Source organism: Buceros rhinoceros, unplaced genomic scaffold, assembly GCF_000710305.1.
Source record: "Buceros rhinoceros silvestris isolate BGI_N320 unplaced genomic scaffold, ASM71030v1 scaffold32256, whole genome shotgun sequence".
Classification (NCBI taxonomy): Eukaryota; Metazoa; Chordata; class Aves; order Bucerotiformes; family Bucerotidae; genus Buceros; species Buceros rhinoceros.
Window position 1 is genome coordinate 13,183 of NW_010417443.1, and position 20,857 is coordinate 34,039.

General features: G+C 38.3%; 1 protein-coding gene across 1 annotated transcript; it reads right to left on the bottom strand.

Annotated features, from left to right (window-relative positions):
- Positions 1–3,005: 3,005 nt before the first annotated feature.
- On the bottom strand, positions 3,006–15,776 carry TXLNG (taxilin gamma). The gene is made up of 9 exons (XM_010138214.1): positions 15,479–15,776; positions 14,688–14,779; positions 11,209–11,379; positions 10,299–10,493; positions 8,770–8,889; positions 7,571–7,645; positions 5,177–5,269; positions 4,566–4,661; positions 3,006–3,526 (listed from the first exon to the last, which is right to left on the bottom strand). Exons 1-9 carry the CDS (start codon positions 15,774–15,776, stop codon positions 3,206–3,208), a joined length of 1,461 nt encoding a protein of 486 aa, XP_010136516.1. The 3' UTR covers positions 3,006–3,205.
- Between the last annotated feature and the right edge of the window lie 5,081 nt (positions 15,777–20,857).

Genomic DNA, 20,857 nt, shown 5'->3' on the forward strand with positions numbered 1-20,857 from the left:
CGCTCGCGCGCCAGTCACTGGCACGACCCTGCACGAGCTCCCTTCTCTGGGCACTTCCCGGGAACAATACGCTCAAACTCCAGTTCCACGTCTTTTAGTTTTCGTTCTTGAGTTTTTGAACAAATGCAATGCGTTCAGCAGATCCAGTCAGACGACATGATCACGATGGCAAAGAAAAACTCAGAGTCCAATATATTAAGCATACTTATTTACTTAATCTATACAGAATCGAGTAGATAAAATTTCAGATTCACATTAGTGAAAAATCTCTACAAAATGTTTTTGAAAAGCAAAACAAAGACTGCCTGTTCATTTATCTTTTTTCCTCATGAAAGCAGACGTGGGTTGTAAAAATAAAGCAGTGTGTTTAGCACAAACTAGATTTCTGCATCACTTTTTTCACAGTTATTTCCATCTACAGTCCCAAGAGGTAGATTTTCTGCAACACCTGAGAATTGAACTGTAACGTAACCAGGTGTAATGAAAGGAAGGACAAAACACTGGGTACAGCCCTCGCTCACTTGTGTTCGCATACACGTATTTGGGTCTTGGATCACATCTAACTCAGCTTTTTGCAGCTTAATCGTGGTGAAACTGTCAACCAGGCCCCCGAGTTTTGACAGTTAGACATACTTCAGGCTACACCAGTCTACAGCCCGGGTTACACAGTTTATGGTGGTGGGAGAAAGGCATTCACACAAGGTTACTTGAACGCCCTAGCGGAGCCGATCTGGCTGCAGACCGGCAGTGCAGCAGCCTGCTGTACGGCAGGTCAGCCTAGAGCGCCGAGCTCATCCCTTACGTGAATTTATGTATTTTTAGATTTATTTTCTTTTTTAAACAACACTCTTTAAGCAATGCATGAAACTGTTTCGATTGGTTTCAGGCAGCAAAGCACAGCTCACCTTGGCCAGTTAAGTTGCTACGGTATCAGTATGCGAAGGGTAGGAAAGAGAAAAGATATCCCCGTTTTAAAAGCCTTTCACTCAGGGCCTTCCGTTCCATTTAAATATTAAGTCAGTATCAAATATATTCGTATTGCTGTTCTATATATCTGTCACGTCTCTAAAAGCCCTTTAAAATATTCTTGCAGCAGGGTCCAAAAATTCAGTCTTACCTCCATATAGAACAAGCACTATAGAAATAATTCTTAGAGATACAAATGTCCAAATAATAAATTGTAAAAATAGAAAACTGCACGTCCTACCTTGCCAAGGGTATGATGCATCAGATACAAAGTTTTTCACTTTTCCTCAGGAAAATTACTTCATGCTTAGTGTTAGCTGAAAACCAATTCTCTCAACAACTATTTTTAAACAGCTTGATTTTAGAAAGCAAATTAATTTGAAAAGCAAGTCTGAAATACTTCTTTCCAGTAATTTTTATGCCACGTGGTTAGCACGATTAACACTTCAAAAGCTCTGAGTCTAACCTGACTGACCGCTCATCACTACCTTCTTTTCTCTCCTGCATCGTGCAAACACAAAACCCGCACAAAGCCAGGAGAAAGATGGCCAGCGTCCTGTTTGCTCCACCTTTTAAGAAATGTCAGTTTTGCACAGTTCCTCTCAGTGGTATACGCTAGAACCACATTTATTAGGCCTTACAGAACCTTACTCTCTTTCAGAGACAGCTACATAACTTCAATGTACATTACTCCAGGAAAAGGATCGGGAGCTCAGTGCAGCCTGAACATTCAAGTAATTTAGCCACTAAACTGTCGCGGGCAGTGAGGGTGGGAAGCCCACTGAGGCATGTGCTTGATTCAGAAATCCCCTCCCCATGTGAGTGCAAAGAACTTGAAGTACCAGCAAAGGCTACGCACATTCGCATTTCTTAACATGACAGCAACCAAAACTAGGAAGCAAATACGTGGCAACTTGTAGTCATTTCACACATTGCCTTGCCAAAAAATAAGTGTTGGTCCTAGTTCCTCTCAGGAAAGGAAGTCAAAATGCAGCTATCGGGTTTTATAGGAAAAGACTATGTGGGTTAAGTAACACGGGAGCTTTGCTTGTGGTATGTTAGTGTAAGAATCTGAAGTATCATCTTTACCAGATAACCTGACTGGGAAGGTACTCTGCCAACTGGTACAGCTTTGAGGTTGAGCATGCAAGAAATTCCACGTATTTCTTGAATTTTCCTGAAATTCCTGTATCTCAGGAAAAGTACTTGAATCTACCTGTTCAATTATAACCAGTATACACTTAACTAACACTCCGATACGCTTAACTAACACTTAAATACATCGCATACAGGTCTATCAGAGCAAACCTACATGCCACAGACTTGTGTCCTCCACACCACCGGCTCTCAGTGTCCGTCTTCCAGCCCTTCAGATAACCCAGAGATTCACCTAGACGGTAACGGATCTCTCTAACCAGGATAGCCAGGTGATGGACACACTGCAGCTAAGAGGGGAGGAACCTGACCAGCCCCTGGGCAACAGGCTACACAACTGCAAACGTCCACTTGGTAACATCGGTGTCTATTTTCTCAGGCATTTATATTTCACATGTTCACAGGTAGGGCAAGAAGTTCAAACTAACCTTTAAAACACAACCCTGAGAAGTCTGCAAGAAGTTGTACACCCTGTTTCACCAGCTGCAAATCAATGTGTTTCAAAGCTGTTTTTTTTCATACCACAAAGTACATAAACCCCTTTAAATGTATCTTTTACTATATTCTGGACCTTTACTTTTTCACTCGTATAGATGAAAACATAGAGGGGAAAGCTGGTATTTCTTACTGGCCACTAGACATATTTATGGAGATAAATTTACTGGAAAAACTGGTAATCTTTAGTATACTGAGTGGCAAATCAATGAACAAAACCAGAATGATGTTCTTTAAACCAAGAAGTGATCTGCTGTCACTATTTTCCCCAGAATGATGATGTATCTGTACACAGTCTTCCATGACAGTGATTTGTGTTGTGGGGAGGAAACGCACATGCATCCTTTTATGGAAAAATATTTTCTATTAAAAAATGAGGCAGATGTGCAACACAGTTGTGGAAAATTTATAGTTTAAGCTATTTAAAGCTGCTATGCAGCTTCCTGTACCACATAAGTCCAGTAGTTCTAAGAAAATACAGATATGGTAGAAAAAGTAAGAAAATTTTCACCACAAAACCAAATAGTTACCACCAACAGAGAAAGTTATACACAAAATATATCTCTCAATACAGTGTTTACACTTCACTTTAGTCTACAGATTCAGTGCCAGGAACAGGACTCGTTGAGACAGTCTTTTCAGAGCTATTCGCTGCACGTGATTCCACACTGGGTTGGATTCCTGGTTCTGTGTCAGTGGATGTTCCCAGCTCCTCATGGGAATCGAGCGTGCAGGACTGCAACACCTGCACAGCGAGATCCACGTCTGCTTCTCTGAGAGAAACCTGCTCCTTAAGGACTTCCACCTTCTCATTCAGCTCATTCCTTTCTGTCTGAAGGGCCCTGCATAGCTTCTCCAAGCGCTCCAGTTTTATTTGAAAGCCCTTGTATTCTTTGTCTCTTACTGTTTTCTGAAGAACAAAAGAAAAGAAAAAGTCTGTGATCCAATGGATTTTATTCTTAAATTAATGAAAAGAATCACCCCTATTTAATCCTGGATATTAAGCTTTAATTAATCCAGCAGGTCAAATTCCACCTGTTCCAGAGCAAGCTTCCTTAGAATACTTCCCCACTACACTTCAGATGGTTTATCTAAGCTGGAGTAGCAACAGACACCTTTAGAAACGAGCAATGAGAACTACACAACTACTACATAATGCTAATGATAAGCGGGGGCTGAGTATCAGTGATGATCCTGATACGCAGTCCCATAAAGCAGTCACAACCCAAAAAATGGCAACTATAGGGAGCAGCAGGGCATACGAGTGGGAAAACTACGATCCACCAGCAGAATTCAGGTCAGAAGGTATGATTCTCCTGGCTCTTCTAATTATCTCCTTCACAGAACACAGGAAGACAGGTAGTACTGTTGCAGAACCTGTATGACCTCGCATGGTTTAGCAAGGTCACACCTAACTTACTTGATCTACGCATCAGATGGTGTAGGCAGAACTGCATGCCTATCGCCTGCGTGAAAACCCTTTTAGTTTCCCTCTTCCTGAGCTACATTTAAGTAACGGTACCTCATGACCTCAAAAGCAGCAGCAATGCAAGAAGGAACTGATCCCTTACACACGGGTTATTTCCTTCGTGTCAGTCCTGCATATTTAAGATAGATTTCTATTGCAGCACTGATTCAGCTTTGCTCAGCATATTCAAACACAGCCAATTCATTCAGCTTGTAGTATGAGTTCATATCCCGCCAATTAAACGTAAGCAAGGAAAGATAAAGCTGAATTTTTTTTTGCATCATGATTTTACATTTATATAGCAGCTTTTTACTTTTCGTGTCTGAGCAGAGCAACGCCATTTATACAACAGAAAGCATAAGGCAGACAATCCAACAAGAGGCTACTGCGTATTACATCCAATTCTGCAAAACTGAAAAACTACGAAGTTCCTGGGACACGGACTCCAGTTTAGCCATACTGCTGCTTAAAAGAGAATTACCTCTTCAGCCATTTGCAGAAGAGCCTTGTTGTTGTTCTCCCATTTTGTACGCCACACTATGGTTTCCTTTTCCAGTTTCTTGATCTTCTTTGTCATCTACAAAAGATAATAGATTTCGTTTTGTGGCTTGTGTGGCAACATAGGTACATTTACATGACAAAAATAGACCGCATAGTGCTGCTATCCAAGTCCAGTTGGAAAAAGATTTTTTTTACAGAAAAGTCTTTCTGTACGATACCAACCACACAAATACAGATTCTGCATTCAAAGAAAACATCAAGAGAAACAGACCAGCATCCTTCAAGTACAACTAACAAAAAACTCCAGGGAAAGAAGTTTTAAAACATCAGCACAGCCAAAAAGACCAAGAGGTATCATATGCCTTTGATAAAACACTGAAATTGGGATTTGATATTATGCAAGTATGTGAAAAAAAGAGAAAAAATACACCTCTTCCATAATATGACAAATTCTTATGCCCTACCTTACGATCCAAATTAAATGTCAAAATACACAATACATTTTCACAAGGCAAACAGTCATACAATCTAAAAATGCATCCCGCTAACAGCATGCATTTTTATACTGAAACTGAGTGATCCTGTAAGTACCTTCTCCATTTCTTGCCTGAAGGTTGTAAAGAGTTCATTACTTTTTGCCATGGTGGTCTGGAATTCTTCAAACTTGTCCATGTAAAGAGAAAGCTGTTGGAAAAGAGGCGAGAACGTTAATCCGAACATGCAAATACAAGCGTATTAAGGTAAAAGGCAAAATGTTAGAACGTGAACTTTTTTTAATACTATCCTACGATGTCCATTTTAGGAGCATGCAGAACTTCCCTGAAAACATGTTATTAAAATTCTATATAAAGGTGCGTTCTTTGTTTATAGAATAGCAACATATTCGGAAGTTAAAAGGGTATTATGCTAAATAAAATACTGGAAAACACCACAGTTCATCACTATCTGACTTTTGCTTCCCCACTGAAAAAAAAAAACCAAACCAAAAAATCCAAACCAAAACACCGATCATATACAGGAAATTCAGCACACGGTTAGTGAAATTAAACTTAGAAAAGACCTACATTTCCACCTTAATCAGCCAAAGCTAATAACCAAGGCTAGGACAAACCAAACAGGATTGATTCCAGAAATCAAAACACATTTCAAAACCTACGGAATCTCACCAGTGAGCAAAAAATCATTGGAAGTGAATTATTGACAAGGAATACATTTAAAAGTTAAAAGCATTAAGTTTTAACAAGCAAAGAGCATTAACATTTGGTGACAGAACATCATCTTGCCCTGCACCGCAAAGCCAATCATCAAGAAGGGACTTCAAGATAAGTTAATTAAGATAGCTTAAAAAAAAAAACGGGTTGTATATATATACTTATACTACCAATGCATGGTTTAAGAATACATGACCATTTACTAGTAACTTCTTACTTCAGCTGAAGAGTACTCTGTTCCCCTAATCCTTTTGGGGACTGCAGGATGACAATTCATAACAGAAATATTGTATTTTGCTTTAATAGTAGAGGAAATTTCATAACAGGAATTAGCCTAGCTTGTCAGCAGTACATCATGATTCTCCGATATTACTGTGACTGAACTTTTTAGCTCGTTCTACAAAAAAAAAAAATCTGTCAGCCCCAGGAAACTAAACTATATGCATTGTTACTATCAAAAAGCATAACAAAAAGGCAGTGGTGTTTTAAATAAAGGGTAACCAACTTGAAAAGAAAACCACAACAGACGAAGGATGGCAAAAAAATATTTGGGAGAATTTGGATATGAATGAATTCAAGTATGATTAAACCTAACTTTAAAACAAACACTTTAAACATTACTGTTGGAAAACCTGGAAAAGAATTAAGTACAGCAAGTGTGAAAAAAGGGCATGAAACAGAGCTTGCAAGGAGACTTAATACAAACCCCTCAAAACCGAAGCAGGAAGAGGCATACAATAAAAGGAATACTACTCCTACTCAGATGCTATGATGTTAGCTGAGCCTGCCACCTCCCTTTGCCTTATGTGCAGCCAATCCAAAACCACTGTGCAAAAACTGGAGACCATCTCTCCACTCTCACAGAACATTTTGCTGTAGCATTTACAGCAAGAAAACAACTGGAAGACAGTGGGTTTTTTGTGGACAATGACACTCAGGTTACTAAATCTGAATAACTATAGCGATAAGGGCGATGCTGCTTGCACCCAATCCTCCATAACAGGATGAGGTGGAAACAGTAGGGAACAAATTCTAAAACCTGACCGGGTAAAAAAATCCCTGCCCAATTCTTACAGTCACAAGAAAAAAAAAAGTAAAAATGCCTTTGGAAGAGAGAACAAAAGTTTCAGAGAAGCCAAGGAACAGTAAAGTAGCCATCACAATGAACAGATTCTTAAGCTTTCACATATTCTCCTCATTGTAATATTAACACTATTAATTTTTCTGCCAAGGAAGGCTTAGGTTGGATGTTAGGAAAAATTGCTTTACAGAGAGGGCTTTAAAGCATCAGAACAGGCTGCCCAGGGAAGTGGTGGAGTCACCATCCACGGAGGTATTTAAAGGATGTACAGATACGGTACTGAGGGATATGGTTTGGCAGTGACCTGGAAGTGGAGGGCTAACGGTTGGACTTGAAGATCTTAGAGGTCTCTTTCAGCCAAAACAACTCTGATTCAGTAATTTAAAAGGATTCTAACTCCAGCAATTCAATGTTTAGCACCTTTCAGTAACAGCACTCTCGAGACGTATTAAACAGCAAGCACAACACATCTCATCTTCGTAATTTACACTTCATCATTGAAGAGCTACCTACTCGAAATTAAAATTAAGGCTGTTAAAAAAATACCAAGTACTCTTCACAAGTAGCATATTGCATCTGATGGATGATAACACGTAGGTTTTTTCATATGTTGCATTATGTTCACTACAATCACAAATCCTCGGTATTTTCTGAACAGCTGTTACTGAAGACCACTCCATTAAAAAAACGTACCTGCTGCTTCAGCTGAGCTTCCTGTTGCTTCATCTGTTCACATTTGTGTCTGGACTCAGTAGCCTCTTTTAGCAGCTAAAAAACAATGCAAAAAGCCACGTAACAAAGAAAGTATTCCTAAGACTGGCTTAACTTGATGTACAATGAAAGATGAACAAATATCATCATCACCTAAGGGCCATTTGACTACGTTTTCTCACATGGGCTTTTTTATTACTACACTATACTTTCATATATAGGATTTAAAACATGTGGCATGCAGAAATTTTTATTAAGATATTAAGGTATTTTTCTACCTGATTGGTAGCACCAGTCATTGTTCCTATTTCTGCAGCAAGTTTGAACTGCTAAATTTCTACAAGTTGTTCATGAATAAACCATACGTAACTCTCAACCTCTTTCACCTGTTTTCACCTCCACTTCTCCAGTCATTAATATTACCTTTACAGACTAGTTCAAACCAATTTTCCTTCAACTTGATACCATTGTGTAGGTTCATATTTGGAGATACTTTTCATCAGCTTATGATTTCAAAGTTATGTTTTAGAAATATAGAACAATCCATCACTGGATGAGCTTTTTAAGATTATACTGGAAAAGCAAATTTTTGGCCTAGAAGTTACGGATACATATGGAGCATTAAAAAAACCATAAAATCTTCACCTACGTATTGTTTCTTAACTGGAAGCAAACTTCTGGCAGGACTGCAAGTAAATAGCTGATTATCCACGTACAGATAAAACATCAGACAGTTGTGCAGACATAGTTCAGAAGAGCATATGCTTTTTGCATATTTGGGGTTGGGTTTTGGTTTTGGGTTTTTTTTTGCATATTTGCCATTTCTTATACCATAAAAATCAGAAACTGCAATTCTTGACCACAAGAAAGTACCTTTGGTGTTTCAGCTCAACATTATTTCCCAAATAGAAATATTCCTCTTCCTTTTCCTAAGGAAAATTTAAATGATATCCAGCACATTTGCTGAAAAAATGCAAACAATAACGTTACTTGCCTGTAAATACGGACATTAATATTGCAGGCATCATACATAGACAAAACTTAAATCTCAGTCCTGTTGCTGAAATCTATCCCAACTTTCAAAAGACAGTCCCTTCAATTTGCTGCATTTGCTTTAGATCACGAAAAATATGGTTCACTTGGTTTTGTTATTTCTCTGAACATACACAGAATTCACTTACAAACTCCCTTTCCCGCTGATGTTTTTCCTCCGCTTCTTTAATAAGTTGGGTAGTTTGCTGAAGCTTGGCATCCACGAGTTGCTGCTGCAGTTCTTTATGTTTGAATACTTTATCAATGTGCTAAAGGAAGACAGAAAATCATCTTAGTCAAATCTAAGCAGTCCACTGGTCAATTAAGCTAAACATACACGTATGGGGTGATGCACATTGTTTAGAAGTTTCATGCAAAAGAAAAAAGTGGCAAGGGCCTGGTTAACATGCCTTTTCCTCCCTTTATCTCCATAAATTACAACTACTCTTTTTTTATTCCTCTTTCGAGATAAATGCGTATTTTATTAAACTGGCACAGCACTGCCAGTTCCTTCTAACCAGACATTTAAAAAAAGCTGTAACAAGTAGTATATAACCTTTCTTCTAAAGTTGGTATGTCTACCTTTGATTGTCACTGAACTTCGTTACTTTCTGAAAGTTCTAGTCTTCATAATTAAAAAACCTCACAACAAGCGGTTTGCAACAACAGCTTATTTAGCAGTCTTACTTCCGTCCGTAAAGTAGCACAAGGGAGCTTCTTAACTTCTCTCTTCCCCAAACTACCTCATGGTAGATACAAAGACTCCATGACCACAAAATGTGAGGAACAGTCTACAGAGTGCTTCCTAACTGATCCACATTTTTAAAAAATAATAAAATAAAATGACCACAACTGAAAAAAAAAACCCAAACAAAAACAGTTGAGAAATTATATTCCAAACTCCTGTGTCAACTAAGAACTAGCAAACTAATCTTAGCTATAGAACTTTTTGAATCTTAATTCTCTCTCGACATGAACTGACTATTTTCCACTGTGGTAGCTTAGGCTGGCTAGCTCACATACTGGTGCCACTTAGAGCTAGTTCATTTAGCCCTGTAATACAGCAATTCCCATGACACCAGTCCAAACACAGTCTTAAAGTGTGATAGTTTACTTTGATTCTATACCAACAAGAAGAGCTATATACACAAAGAGGCTTCCCAAAACGTCCCAACCTTGTGAACCAAAACAAGTAAGGTAGTGAGTAACTCTTATATCCGTTCCCATTATAAGGGAAATGGTAAGCTAGAGGAACTTCAAATAGTACTACATGTTTATGTTGGAAATAACCTTTGGAAGCCATTTAGTCCACTCAAATCACGGTCAACTTCAAAGCCTCTTCAGGTTGCTCACACCTTGCCCAGTTGAGCTCTGAATACCTCTGAAGACAGGGATCCCACAACCTCTGGACAACTTATCTCCATTTGAACGCTTTCTGTTCAAATGTGAAAGATTTTTTTCAATCCATCCTGAATTTAGATATGCAAAACCAGACTGAAAAGGCAGACAGTGGGCCAAACAGCACTTAATTTTTTACAGTAGTGAAGTAAAAGGAATAATTAGAAAAATACATATGCGATGGCTATAAAGTAATAGCCATTTTGTATCCCCTTTAAACCATTATCCGATCCTTACAGTCACAGAGAAAACAGAATCCCATTAGAAACAATGTAAGCACCTCTTCTCGCAATGCATACTGCTCAATCAGTTTTTTCAGTTTTTCCCCCAGTTCAATATTTTCCTGACGGAGCTTGGCATTATGTATATCGTGCTGTTCCAGTTGAGTCTGAATTTCATTGAGGGTAATCTGGAAGTGTGCAGTTGCTTCTTTCCGTCTTTCTTCTTCTTCACGTGCTTGCTGCATGTTTTCTTCCTTTTATGAGAAAATATTAACATGTTCAAGCCAAACCACGCATCTTTTTCACATTTGATTCAGAAACAACGAACAGTTTCATGTTCGGGAGTGCCAGAGTTAACGCAAGGCACAAGCCCTGCTGACTACTCATATGAAGTGCACGGAATGAAGAATCTAGGAATTCCAAACCTTCTACAGAGTCTTGTCCGTACCACTACCAACATTACTCAGATGCCGGTATTGTAAGATACTACATGAATACCGTGGCACACCTAAGAGAATTACTCAGATGTTAAAACCAGCATTGACACACTAATGACCTTTCTTACAGTGACTGCGGGTAAGAATCTTTCAACTCTCATTTCACTCCCGTCCATTATATTCTGACAGAATTAAGCCTTTTTTAATACCCTGTCGTTTCATGCTGCTGCTATTTCACTATTGCTGTTTTTTCATCACCAGTTGTCAGCACTGCTCCTAGAAACGAATGTGGCAAGATCACACACTGAAAGTAATATAAACCAGTTTGAGGGGAGGAAAAAAACAGAGCGAGTTGAACTATCACCATATTCTTTACCTTAAAATCAAGCACACCTATGCCACACGCCACGCATCTTCTGCAGGTACAAGTAATGGGCAAAGTGGTAAGTGAAAAGCAGCAGTCCTGACTTTAAGCAGTGATCAGTAAGATTACCACCACCACCGGTACTGTAAGTTACGTAAATAAACTAACCTTCAAAGTCTTGTTATGACGCTGAAGCTCCCGACAGAGAGATTCCAGTTTGCTACGTGCCAAAATGGCCTTGCTATGCTCACTCTGCAAGTGGACTTTTTCCTTCACAACTTGTGCTTGCTTCTTCTGCAGTATCTTCATCTGCTTTTGAACATTCCGGCTCTCCTCCAACTAATGTTAGAGAGTATATTTATTAACAAAACATAGTTGAAACTATCTTTGCTCATCTAGATGAGCAGACTGAACAAACTTTTAAACATTTAAGATGAAATCAAGGTAGTAAAATAATTACATTAAGACCCCCAAGTTGATCCTAAAGAGAAACTCCCATCATCCTACAGACAATTCTAAATGTGTAGGGATAGAAGACGAAAATATACAAATTCCAACTTAAACATCTGCCTTTGAGGAACAAGGGCCACGGACCTGTTGACCATGGGCTATCAGCTTGCATTCAGCTACAGGGGTAGGACTAGTACCAAGAAAGGAGGATGTGGCAGATACAAATAAAAGCCATCTGAGACCAGCTTTTCAAGTCATAACTTCTTCTACTCTCTTATCTGTATGGTACACACAGCTGTTTATCCACCAGGTCTTGTTTTTACTATTGAAAAGAAAAAACCCACAGAACTGTGTACAGAGTTCTTGTCAGCAGGTTCTCCTACCAAAGGAAGCAGTAATTGATACAAGTTTGTAAAACACTAAGGCATTTCTGAAAGGAACAGAAACAACAGGCACCCCTGACAAATCAAGTCAAATACTATTAAAGTTGCACAGTCCAGACTTTGATGACTTAAGTAGTCTCAAACACTTGATGCAAAATTTTTGTTCTGCTTCCTTTAGGCTGCTTAGATGGTAGATGACAGCATTAAGCTTTGTATACAGTGCTGACTTCAAAACCTATTCTATGAATATTCAGTGAATAGAAGTTTCTTGCATTAATATCTAGTTGAGAGTCAGTTCCATATATGTCATTTTTGGGCTCCCTGAGAAACCATATTATTTAGAGTGTGTTCTGTTGTAAAGAAGGTAACAATGTTAAGTGTAACACTGCTCCTTACTAGACAGTGCCTCAGCCTCAGGATACCACCGGAAAAGAAGGCTGGCAACGAGGAAAATAACCGTGACAGAAGAATAATACAATGCTGGTTTTCTGAAAGAGCTCAAAATTATGCTGAAGCACAGAAGAAAAAATAAAGGACCTCCATGAAAACAGTAAATTAAATGTTTCATCTAGTTTAGAGAAAAGGAATGTTAAGGGATTATTTCAATATCCAAACATTAAAAGCCCTTTTCTTGGGTAGCCAGAAAAAACACTTCAAGTGGCTGTGCTGTCTGCATACGTGTGAAACTTCAGGCCTGTAGAAGTATGCCAGCATGAGACATATCACCAAGGATGCAAACCTTCCTGCATCACAAATTCATCTCCTGATAGATTCCAAATTAAGAAAAAAAAAAAATTGTGGAAGATCTTTTGCCAGGAGAGAGGCATTCCTACCTTTATTGTACAGTCCTTTTCATGAGACACCACTGAAAAACCTGACAGTGAGCTTTAAAGATGATGAATCTTTAAAAAAAGAAAAAAAGCATTGTAGGTGCACTGTCATAAACAGTTCAAACCTCTGCTGGCATTAAAGCTGACACCTATGCCAGTGGTTCACCACCACTATCACGAAGAAAAGAATGTATCTTAAAAGGAACACAACCTGATCCAACCTAGCTTTCACTGGAGGAACAGAGTACTTCCTAAGGCTCATTCAGCTAAAAATGGAGCTACTGTTACACCTGGACAAGCTCCCATCCAACTTCTCTGCAGGTGAGTACAGTGGGGAATGCAACTGTTTTTCTAAGATGGTGACTTATCTATTGATCGTGAATGCTTATTCTATCGATGGACTATGGATCCTCTCCAGGGAGAGGAAAAAAATGTAGCACGAACAGGTCTCTCCTGACTGCCAAGCTTCTTGAAGGAAATTACAGTTAATCTGGTCTAGCTGTTCCCTAATTGTTTTGAGATCTTTCCTTCAAGAAGAAAACTCAAAGTGAAGATGGTGCAGACTAATTTCTTTCTGCAGAAGCGAGGAATTCATGCCAGTCTAGCTCCTCATGCAGGCCATCATCATCACCACTGTGATTTGACATGACAAAAATAGAAAAGACATCACATGCACAAGCAATTTGCTCATAAGAACTAACTCATTTACCGCATTTTTCTCTCACAATACCAAAGCTCATTTTTAGGTGGGCTCCCCATCCTCAAGTTGTACTATGCAAGTACTGTTCCTCATTTAAATGAAAGTGACTTCTTAGAGAAGCTGCTGGCTTTGAAGGAAATTCACTAATGTGAACAAGAGCCCACATGTGAGAGAGACAGCAAGGAAAGCAAAGCAAAAACATAACAGGCCTCCAAGGAGGATCTGGGATTTCCTAAACAGAACTAACCAGAGTTGTCTTAGGTAATTAGGATTGCCTCTGAGTAAAAAGACTACCTGCCAGCTCATCCTCAAAGCTTTGGAGATATTATTAATCTCAAAAGAAAAATACATGTATTTCAGAAGAGTTATGCCATGTTGTGCAGACATTACATCATTTGCAGAATCATTTTCATATATAATACACTCGACATCTAAGAAGGAAAAATTTTATGCTTTTGTCAAGCTATTCAGTTTTCTTTAATTTTGCACTGATTTTATAATTACAAAAACAGTTGGAAAACATATACAAACAGTATGTCCAGTCCTTCCATTCTTGTGTGCCCCTGTCTCAAGATGAACAAGTCAAGCATTTTTGTCTCCAGGCACATTCTGAAAAGGGAACTTATGAGCCTATTTTTTCCCTCCGATTTTGCAATCGATTGATTTAAAGGATAAATTATAATTCCTCCTTCTTGGGGTAGCAGTGCACCCTACGATCAATTACTGCTAAGATTTTGTCTTTTTTGTTTGTTACTGAAGAAATGCAGATTTTTCTACCCATTCCTCTGCATGATCAGGAAGCACAAAGCAAAATTAAACTTTGATCTTTTTTACTTTCTACTCCTCCAAAAAGAAGCACTAAAATATGACTGAATTTTTTTTTTCCAAATCCTGATATCACAGTATGTTCTTTCCCTTTATCCTGAAGGACATAAATTACAAAAAGCTAGCACAAAGGCATTATTGACAGACAAACACTAAGAAAATAATTACTCCCAGAAAAAACTCTTAGCTTTTTTGTTAGTCCTAATGTTATGCTTCAACACCAAGTTATCAAAGAGTTAACCATAACCTACTTTTTCTTTGGATTTAGGCAGTCATGTAGAAGCGAAATGACTACATGCAAGTTTGGCTGAAGCAATACTCGTAATAAGCCTGAGCTTTTTTTTGCTACCAACACTGTGAAATATTCAAAATAGTTAACTGTCCTGTATTAGAAGTTCTTGCACTCCACGGTTAATATTAACACATAAATAACTTCTGCTATCTTTACCAATTACTTACCAGATCAGCATACTTCTTGCACAGAGCTGCCAGCTTCTCCTCTGGAGTAGAAAGTGTGTTCAAGGCTTGCATTAATAATAGCACTTCTTTTCCTATGAATCGGATGAAAGACAACCATATTGAGAAAAAAAAAGATACCAGAAAAGCAGCTCGTCTTTAGAAGTAAAATATAGAACCATGAGAAACTACTGTGAGTTAAGTTGTTCTCTGGTTTGACAGCTGCATAATCCCAATGGATGACAAATGGGAAGTCATCACAGTAAGAACAAACTCGGCTTGCTTTTGTGCCATTAAACAACTTGGAGAGCAAAAGTTACTTTAATCTTAAAACTGCAAAAGTATTTTTGTTTTGTAATTTATAATACCAAGGATAAAAAGAAAAATCTGAAACAATAAAATTTAAAAGGTTAAGTTTTGCTACATATTCACACAAATAATTTAAATTCCAAAGGCTTATTAAAAGATCAGCAGTACTTTGATAGCACTGAACACTGCAATCCCAAGTTTAAAAGTTAATCCAACAACCGGAAAGTTAAAAAAGCTGATTAGTAATTACTGCATTATTATTACTATCAAAATTTCTGTAAAAATAGCATTACAAGCTGAAGGAGTCTTACACATGCTTTAAGAACTGTCTTTTCCTAAGCAGAAGTGCACATTTTCTCAGAACATCCTGTTAAAGATGACAAGTTTTGGCTACAGAGTAAACGTGAGACAGACAGAGCAAACGCATAGCTACTTTACAGAAGTACTAAAGCTATTTAAAAATCAAAATGCTGACGAGAACATACCCAAAGTTTTCTCTTTGTGTTTTTCACTTTCTGGATCTTGTTGGCCATCAGGTGGATCAGTACGGGCTTCTTCTCTCCCAGGAGTCTCCTCACGAGACTCTTGAGAGCAGCACAGAGACCCCAGGTGCTTTCTGTTCTTCGTGATATACTCAGCTTCTTCCGATGCGCCTGTGTTTTCCAGGCCATAACAGTTGGGCGGTGCGTGCTGCAGTGCTGTATCAGACAATTCATTGCACTTGCTGTTCACCAGCTGATCCTGGTTACTCATTCCCATCTCCTGAGATCCAGCTTCTTCCATTGTACCACCAACCAACTTCAGATGGGAAAGGAAAATTCAAAGTAAACAGCTGAGCAACAGTATTTAAAATTAAAACTGCCATCTTTCTTTTGCATGGACAAGTAACAGTAAAATCCCACCATTACTCAAGTTGATACTCGTTGTTAAGATAGGTATATAAATAACTGTACACGGAATGAGCCTAAAGAGTGATGAAGAAAGCAGCACACAACAGCCCAAAATAATTACTCTGTTATGAAACAACTTTGATACCTTGTCACTGCAAAAATGTTTATACTCTAGAAATTAAAAGTTCACACAGAAATCTGTTCCTAAAGCTTCAAAACTGCTTTGCTATCACCTTAGTTGTTAAAGCACAAAATCTTAAATGAAAACATTTCTCCCTCATAGTTCTTAAAAACGCATCACAAAAGTCAATGCTGAGTATACTAAATCTAAAACAGCAAGAGTTTAACCAGCTTTATGTACTGTTATTTGAAAAATAAGGTACAGGAAATGAGACAGGAGGACACCACTATTAAAAACAACTTTATTACGCATTAGTTTCAGAAAACGGAAAGATACCAGTTTTAAATTTATTCAAGAGTCTTACTGCAAGAAGGAGGGGGGGGCCAGGAATTAAGTGCTAGGAATAATTGCAGAAATAACAGAAATAATTGCTTCCATAACAAACATGGAGTAAGTGTTTAAACTACTTCAGTCTGAATGACAAAGAGGATCGTCAGCTCACAACTGGAGAAAATATATTGTTATAATAAGAATGATAAACAGGACAAGGAGCACATCCATTTATGAAATGTTAAAATTCACATCTTTTATATCATCAAAAGGCTTCAGAAATGGAGTCTTACTACCAATGATTTTTAACAATACATTAATCCTGTTTCATTAAACAGAACTTTCTTCAAAGATTTCTTAAACCCCAAAACGTTTAATCATTTAACCAAAAAGTTAATCATCACCAGTCGCTGTAACACTGCAGTGGTATGTCCATATGTTGGAGCAGAATACCTGATGATACTTCTCTACACCTTATTAAGCAACTATCAGACTCCCCTCTCAATCAGCAGAACAACAGTCTCAGTTTTTAGAAACATTTAAGGCTGATGAGAACTTCAAGGGTGTTTCGTTGGCTGGGTTTTTTTGTGCTGTTACTGTGAGGCTGGGAGTCAGGGCAATACCTGGAGGTGATTTGTATTTTTTTGCTGTCCATATGCAATCCTATTACACAACACGCATACATAGTTAAAACTACAATAAGCAGAGTTGAACTCTGAGCTGAACTCACTTTACTGCCAAAGGAGATCATTCTCATGGATTTGTTTTCAGTGAACTGAAAGTAAATTTCCTTAACATCACAAGCATTTATAAAAACAGAGTTTGTTTATATGCAGAGTTATGCTGTTTTTGCACAAATTAATTTCAGATTACCTTACATTTTAATATTAAAAACGTGCTAATACTTAAAGCCAGGAGTTGGCACTGGGTTTTATGTTCTGCACAGATGCAGACCGTTCTCTTCAGAAGGAATTAGCCAACATCAAAGGAACACAGCCAACACTAATAACATTGTGAGACACATTTCAACTCCCCATCTGTTCAGCATGCTTGGAAGAGTTACTTAAAAATCATTAAACAAAGAATATGCATTAATATTGTAAAAAAAGTTTTTCTTAGTTCTTCTCTATACTTAAAGTAAGTCCTTTGCTTTAGACCTTAAGACAGGTTCATTCTTGAGAAGCTGTATCTTTCATGAAGGACAATTAAGCTTTAACTGCAAATAATATGTACAGACATTAAGGAGCAAATTCTGACTTATAAAGGAAGATTCACTTTGCACTGCTCTTCACAAGCGTGGAAATGATGCACATGCTTTACAGACAACTACAAACGCACTGCAGTTTTATCACTCTCCAGACACCGTACTTGATAAATGCCTGCAAAGGTAATGCAGTAATAGAATTGCTGTGACAAATAACCACCCCAACATTTAACAGCTGACTTTTTAGAGCTGTAAATCACATACTTTTTCCTCGGATTGTCTTAAACTGTAGGGCTTCCACTAGCATGAGAAAGGCTTACCCCTCCAAGTCTAGGGTCAGGTAAATAAACTCTTAAAAAAAGACAAGAGATGTGAAAATAGCGGAGCTCACAAGCTTTTTGTAGGTATCAATGGCACAGATCTTCTCTAAAAAACATGAATTATACAGAAGCTGAAGATACCGTGTCACTTATATTGGCAAGACAGGAAAGAGGTATCTGAACACAACATGGTGTCAGACTAGAACTGCACTATCAGCACAACAGCTGAAACTAACAGATTTTCCATCACCGTAGAAAGTGAACTTCTGATTCCGGTTACTTACAGCTAACAAGCCTGGCAATAGGTAGGAAAGTCTGCTCTAAACTCTAAGTTTGTTTCGGCATAGTATTTCCAGACTTTCTGAAATCCCTAAACAGACTAAAAATTTTCATTTTGAAAGAAGAGCACAAAATTGCCAGGAACTCCAACAAGCAGCTGAGGCAGCCTGTCTGGCTGTGGCTACACAGTGAACAGCAGCAGTGTCCAAACAGCTCTTCATCGCCCTTTCTCATAGCCACCTCTGTCGTGCTAGCAAAAACATTCATGCAACTTGTTCTGACACAGTTCACAGACAGATCAGTACCTCAGCCCAGTTCACTGCACAGCAACAGGCAATCATGCCAACCAGAAGTGCTAGCACGATGGCTGGAAAGAAGCCAAAGCACGACAGTCACAAAAAGTAACAGTCGATCTAATCACAGCCAAGCATGAAGAACTAAACAAAAAAATACCTTCTCCTCACCACAGGAAGGTACAGGTGATATGGAACAGCGTCAGCAAGACAATGTTCATGAGAAGTACTGCTTCAAATTTAGACAACCCAGAGATTTTCACTGGATTTCATATTCTGCCATTTCTGAGGGGGAAAAAAAAAAAAAAAAAAAAAAAAAAAAAAAAAAAAAAAAAAAAAAAAAAAAAAAACAAAACCAATTTCTGGCAGGGGATACATGTGACCAGTAAGTCACAAAATGCCCACCTCTACTAGCAAGCCATCACAGTAACCTAAACAACTGTCAGTTCAGAGCTGGCAATTAACATGCATATTCCAAAGCATCTGGAAGCTTCACTGAATGAACACCACCACCTCATTAATTCAGCAGAGCTTTCTGTGGAAGTTGAAGTAGGTGTCAGTCCAATTCTTTACTGACAATAATAATTTCTCAACTCTCAATATTCTCTACCCTTTGTCCAAAAACCCACGAGGATTTTCAGAACCTCAGACTCATCTAACAAGGGAGGTAGAAATAACCTATCAGAATACTGAATTGAAGAAAAAGGGTTGTGTACAATTGCCTTGTACACCACAAATACATTTGAAAATAACAGTGATACTGAAAAAGCTACAGAACTTGTCAGCCTTCTTTCGGTTTTCCAGTGAACATGGAATAAATCCAAGCTTACCAACAAGCAAGCACGCTGCCTGCCAAACCAAAGCTCAGTGTGGCAGCAGACAGTTTTTGTAATAATACCCAATTTTTTATCCTAAATACAATTAAAAATGTAAGGCTAGAATACTACATTTAAAGAAGAGGTTCTACCAGCAGCTAGAACAACCTGATAACATACAAAAAATAACTAAAAAAACCTAACAGAATTCTATCAAGTTGTAGTCCACTAAGTTCAAGAAAAAACCCGAGAGCAGTAGCACAACATACTAAAATTCTACTGTATTTAACCTAGATTGGAAAGTGGGTTTTTATTTTATTTTCAACAGAGAAGTCTGTAATTTCCTGACAGGGGCCACAAACACCAAAAGCTACATGACTTCCTGATTATGACTAACAACAAGTATTTTTCTACATTATCTGTCACTTCAGATATTGAAACATAAGAAGGCTGTTTAGACTTCAGGTTACACTCAGTTTTATTCTTAAAACTCTAACTACAGATAGTTTGAGATTTGACCTGTACCAAGCTTCATCTTGAAGTATAGCAATAATAAACGTCACGTTGAGCACGTTCAGAAGTACTAAACCACATTAGTATCACTGAAATTGCCTCCCCTTACTGAGGCAATCGGTCAGAAGAACCCCACCTATTTATCACCTCTCTTTACAAAAGCACGCTCATCAGACCAGTGGACTTCTCAGTTTGACATTCCAGCCAGAACAGAGCACTTCCAACAGCACATTGTATAATAGCGCTGATTCAGTACCGACTGCATAACAACGGAACAAAAAATCACCCCACTGAAGACTTTCTGCTGAAATCACTGCTACCTTTTCTAGCTGCTACCACGCTCTCTCAGCTTCCAGCTAGCTTCCAACCTCCAGCTGCCAACCAGCTTTAATGACAAATGGCTTATGATCCGACAGACCGGAATTAGACTGTTACATACCTAGAAAGATTTTCTGTGAGAGACAAAGAGTATGTTGCACAGATAATGTGACACTTCATAAGATCATAAAAATTATTTACCAAAATTCAAAAGTCTACCATTAAAAAACGAGATACTTACCACCTACCTAGCTGTGAAACCAGCTAGTGCAAGATGCTGTAGTATCCGAATAAGCATATCACCGTCAGGCTATTTAAGACAGAGTTACAGGCCAAACTAGAGGATGCCTGTAGGAAGATGACTGGTATCACCCTCCTGCTCACCCCAAAGTTTTTGTTCAGTCTTCTGCTCTGTTCTGTCAAGTCATGCATTGATCAAAAAAGGTGGACATCAGGAAAACAAGAGTACGTGACTACTCTTGTACCAGATAGGTATCCTATTTATGAAACCGGCTGTGATCACAAGAGCCAACTTTACTTCAAACAGTGCTGCTTCAGTAAGATGCACTGCAAAGAAGCTGCATATAAGGACAAAAGAGACACCTAGGCAGAACTTACTCTGCCATGCCAAAACGTCTCACTAACAGATTTCTTTTTTTATGCTAGTACCTACAAAATTCTGTACAATACAGTGCTACCTAAAATATACTGCACTTACTATCGGTATAATGGGTACTAAAGAACCTATATTTTATAATACTGTGCATACACATACTCGGTC

Excerpts from the sequence above, each read along its gene's own strand:
- TXLNG (XM_010138214.1), bottom strand. The coding sequence starts at position 15,776 with ATGGAAGAAGCTGGATCTCAGGAGATGGGAATGAGTAACCAGGATCAG. Across the intron at positions 7,646-8,769 it reads ATCAGCGGGAAAGGGAGTTT|CTGCTAAAAGAGGCTACTGA; the intron begins GTAAGTGAATTC and ends ATTGTTTTTTAG. Across the intron at positions 4,662-5,176 it reads TCAGGCAAGAAATGGAGAAG|ATGACAAAGAAGATCAAGAA; the intron begins GTACTTACAGGA and ends TATCTTTTGTAG.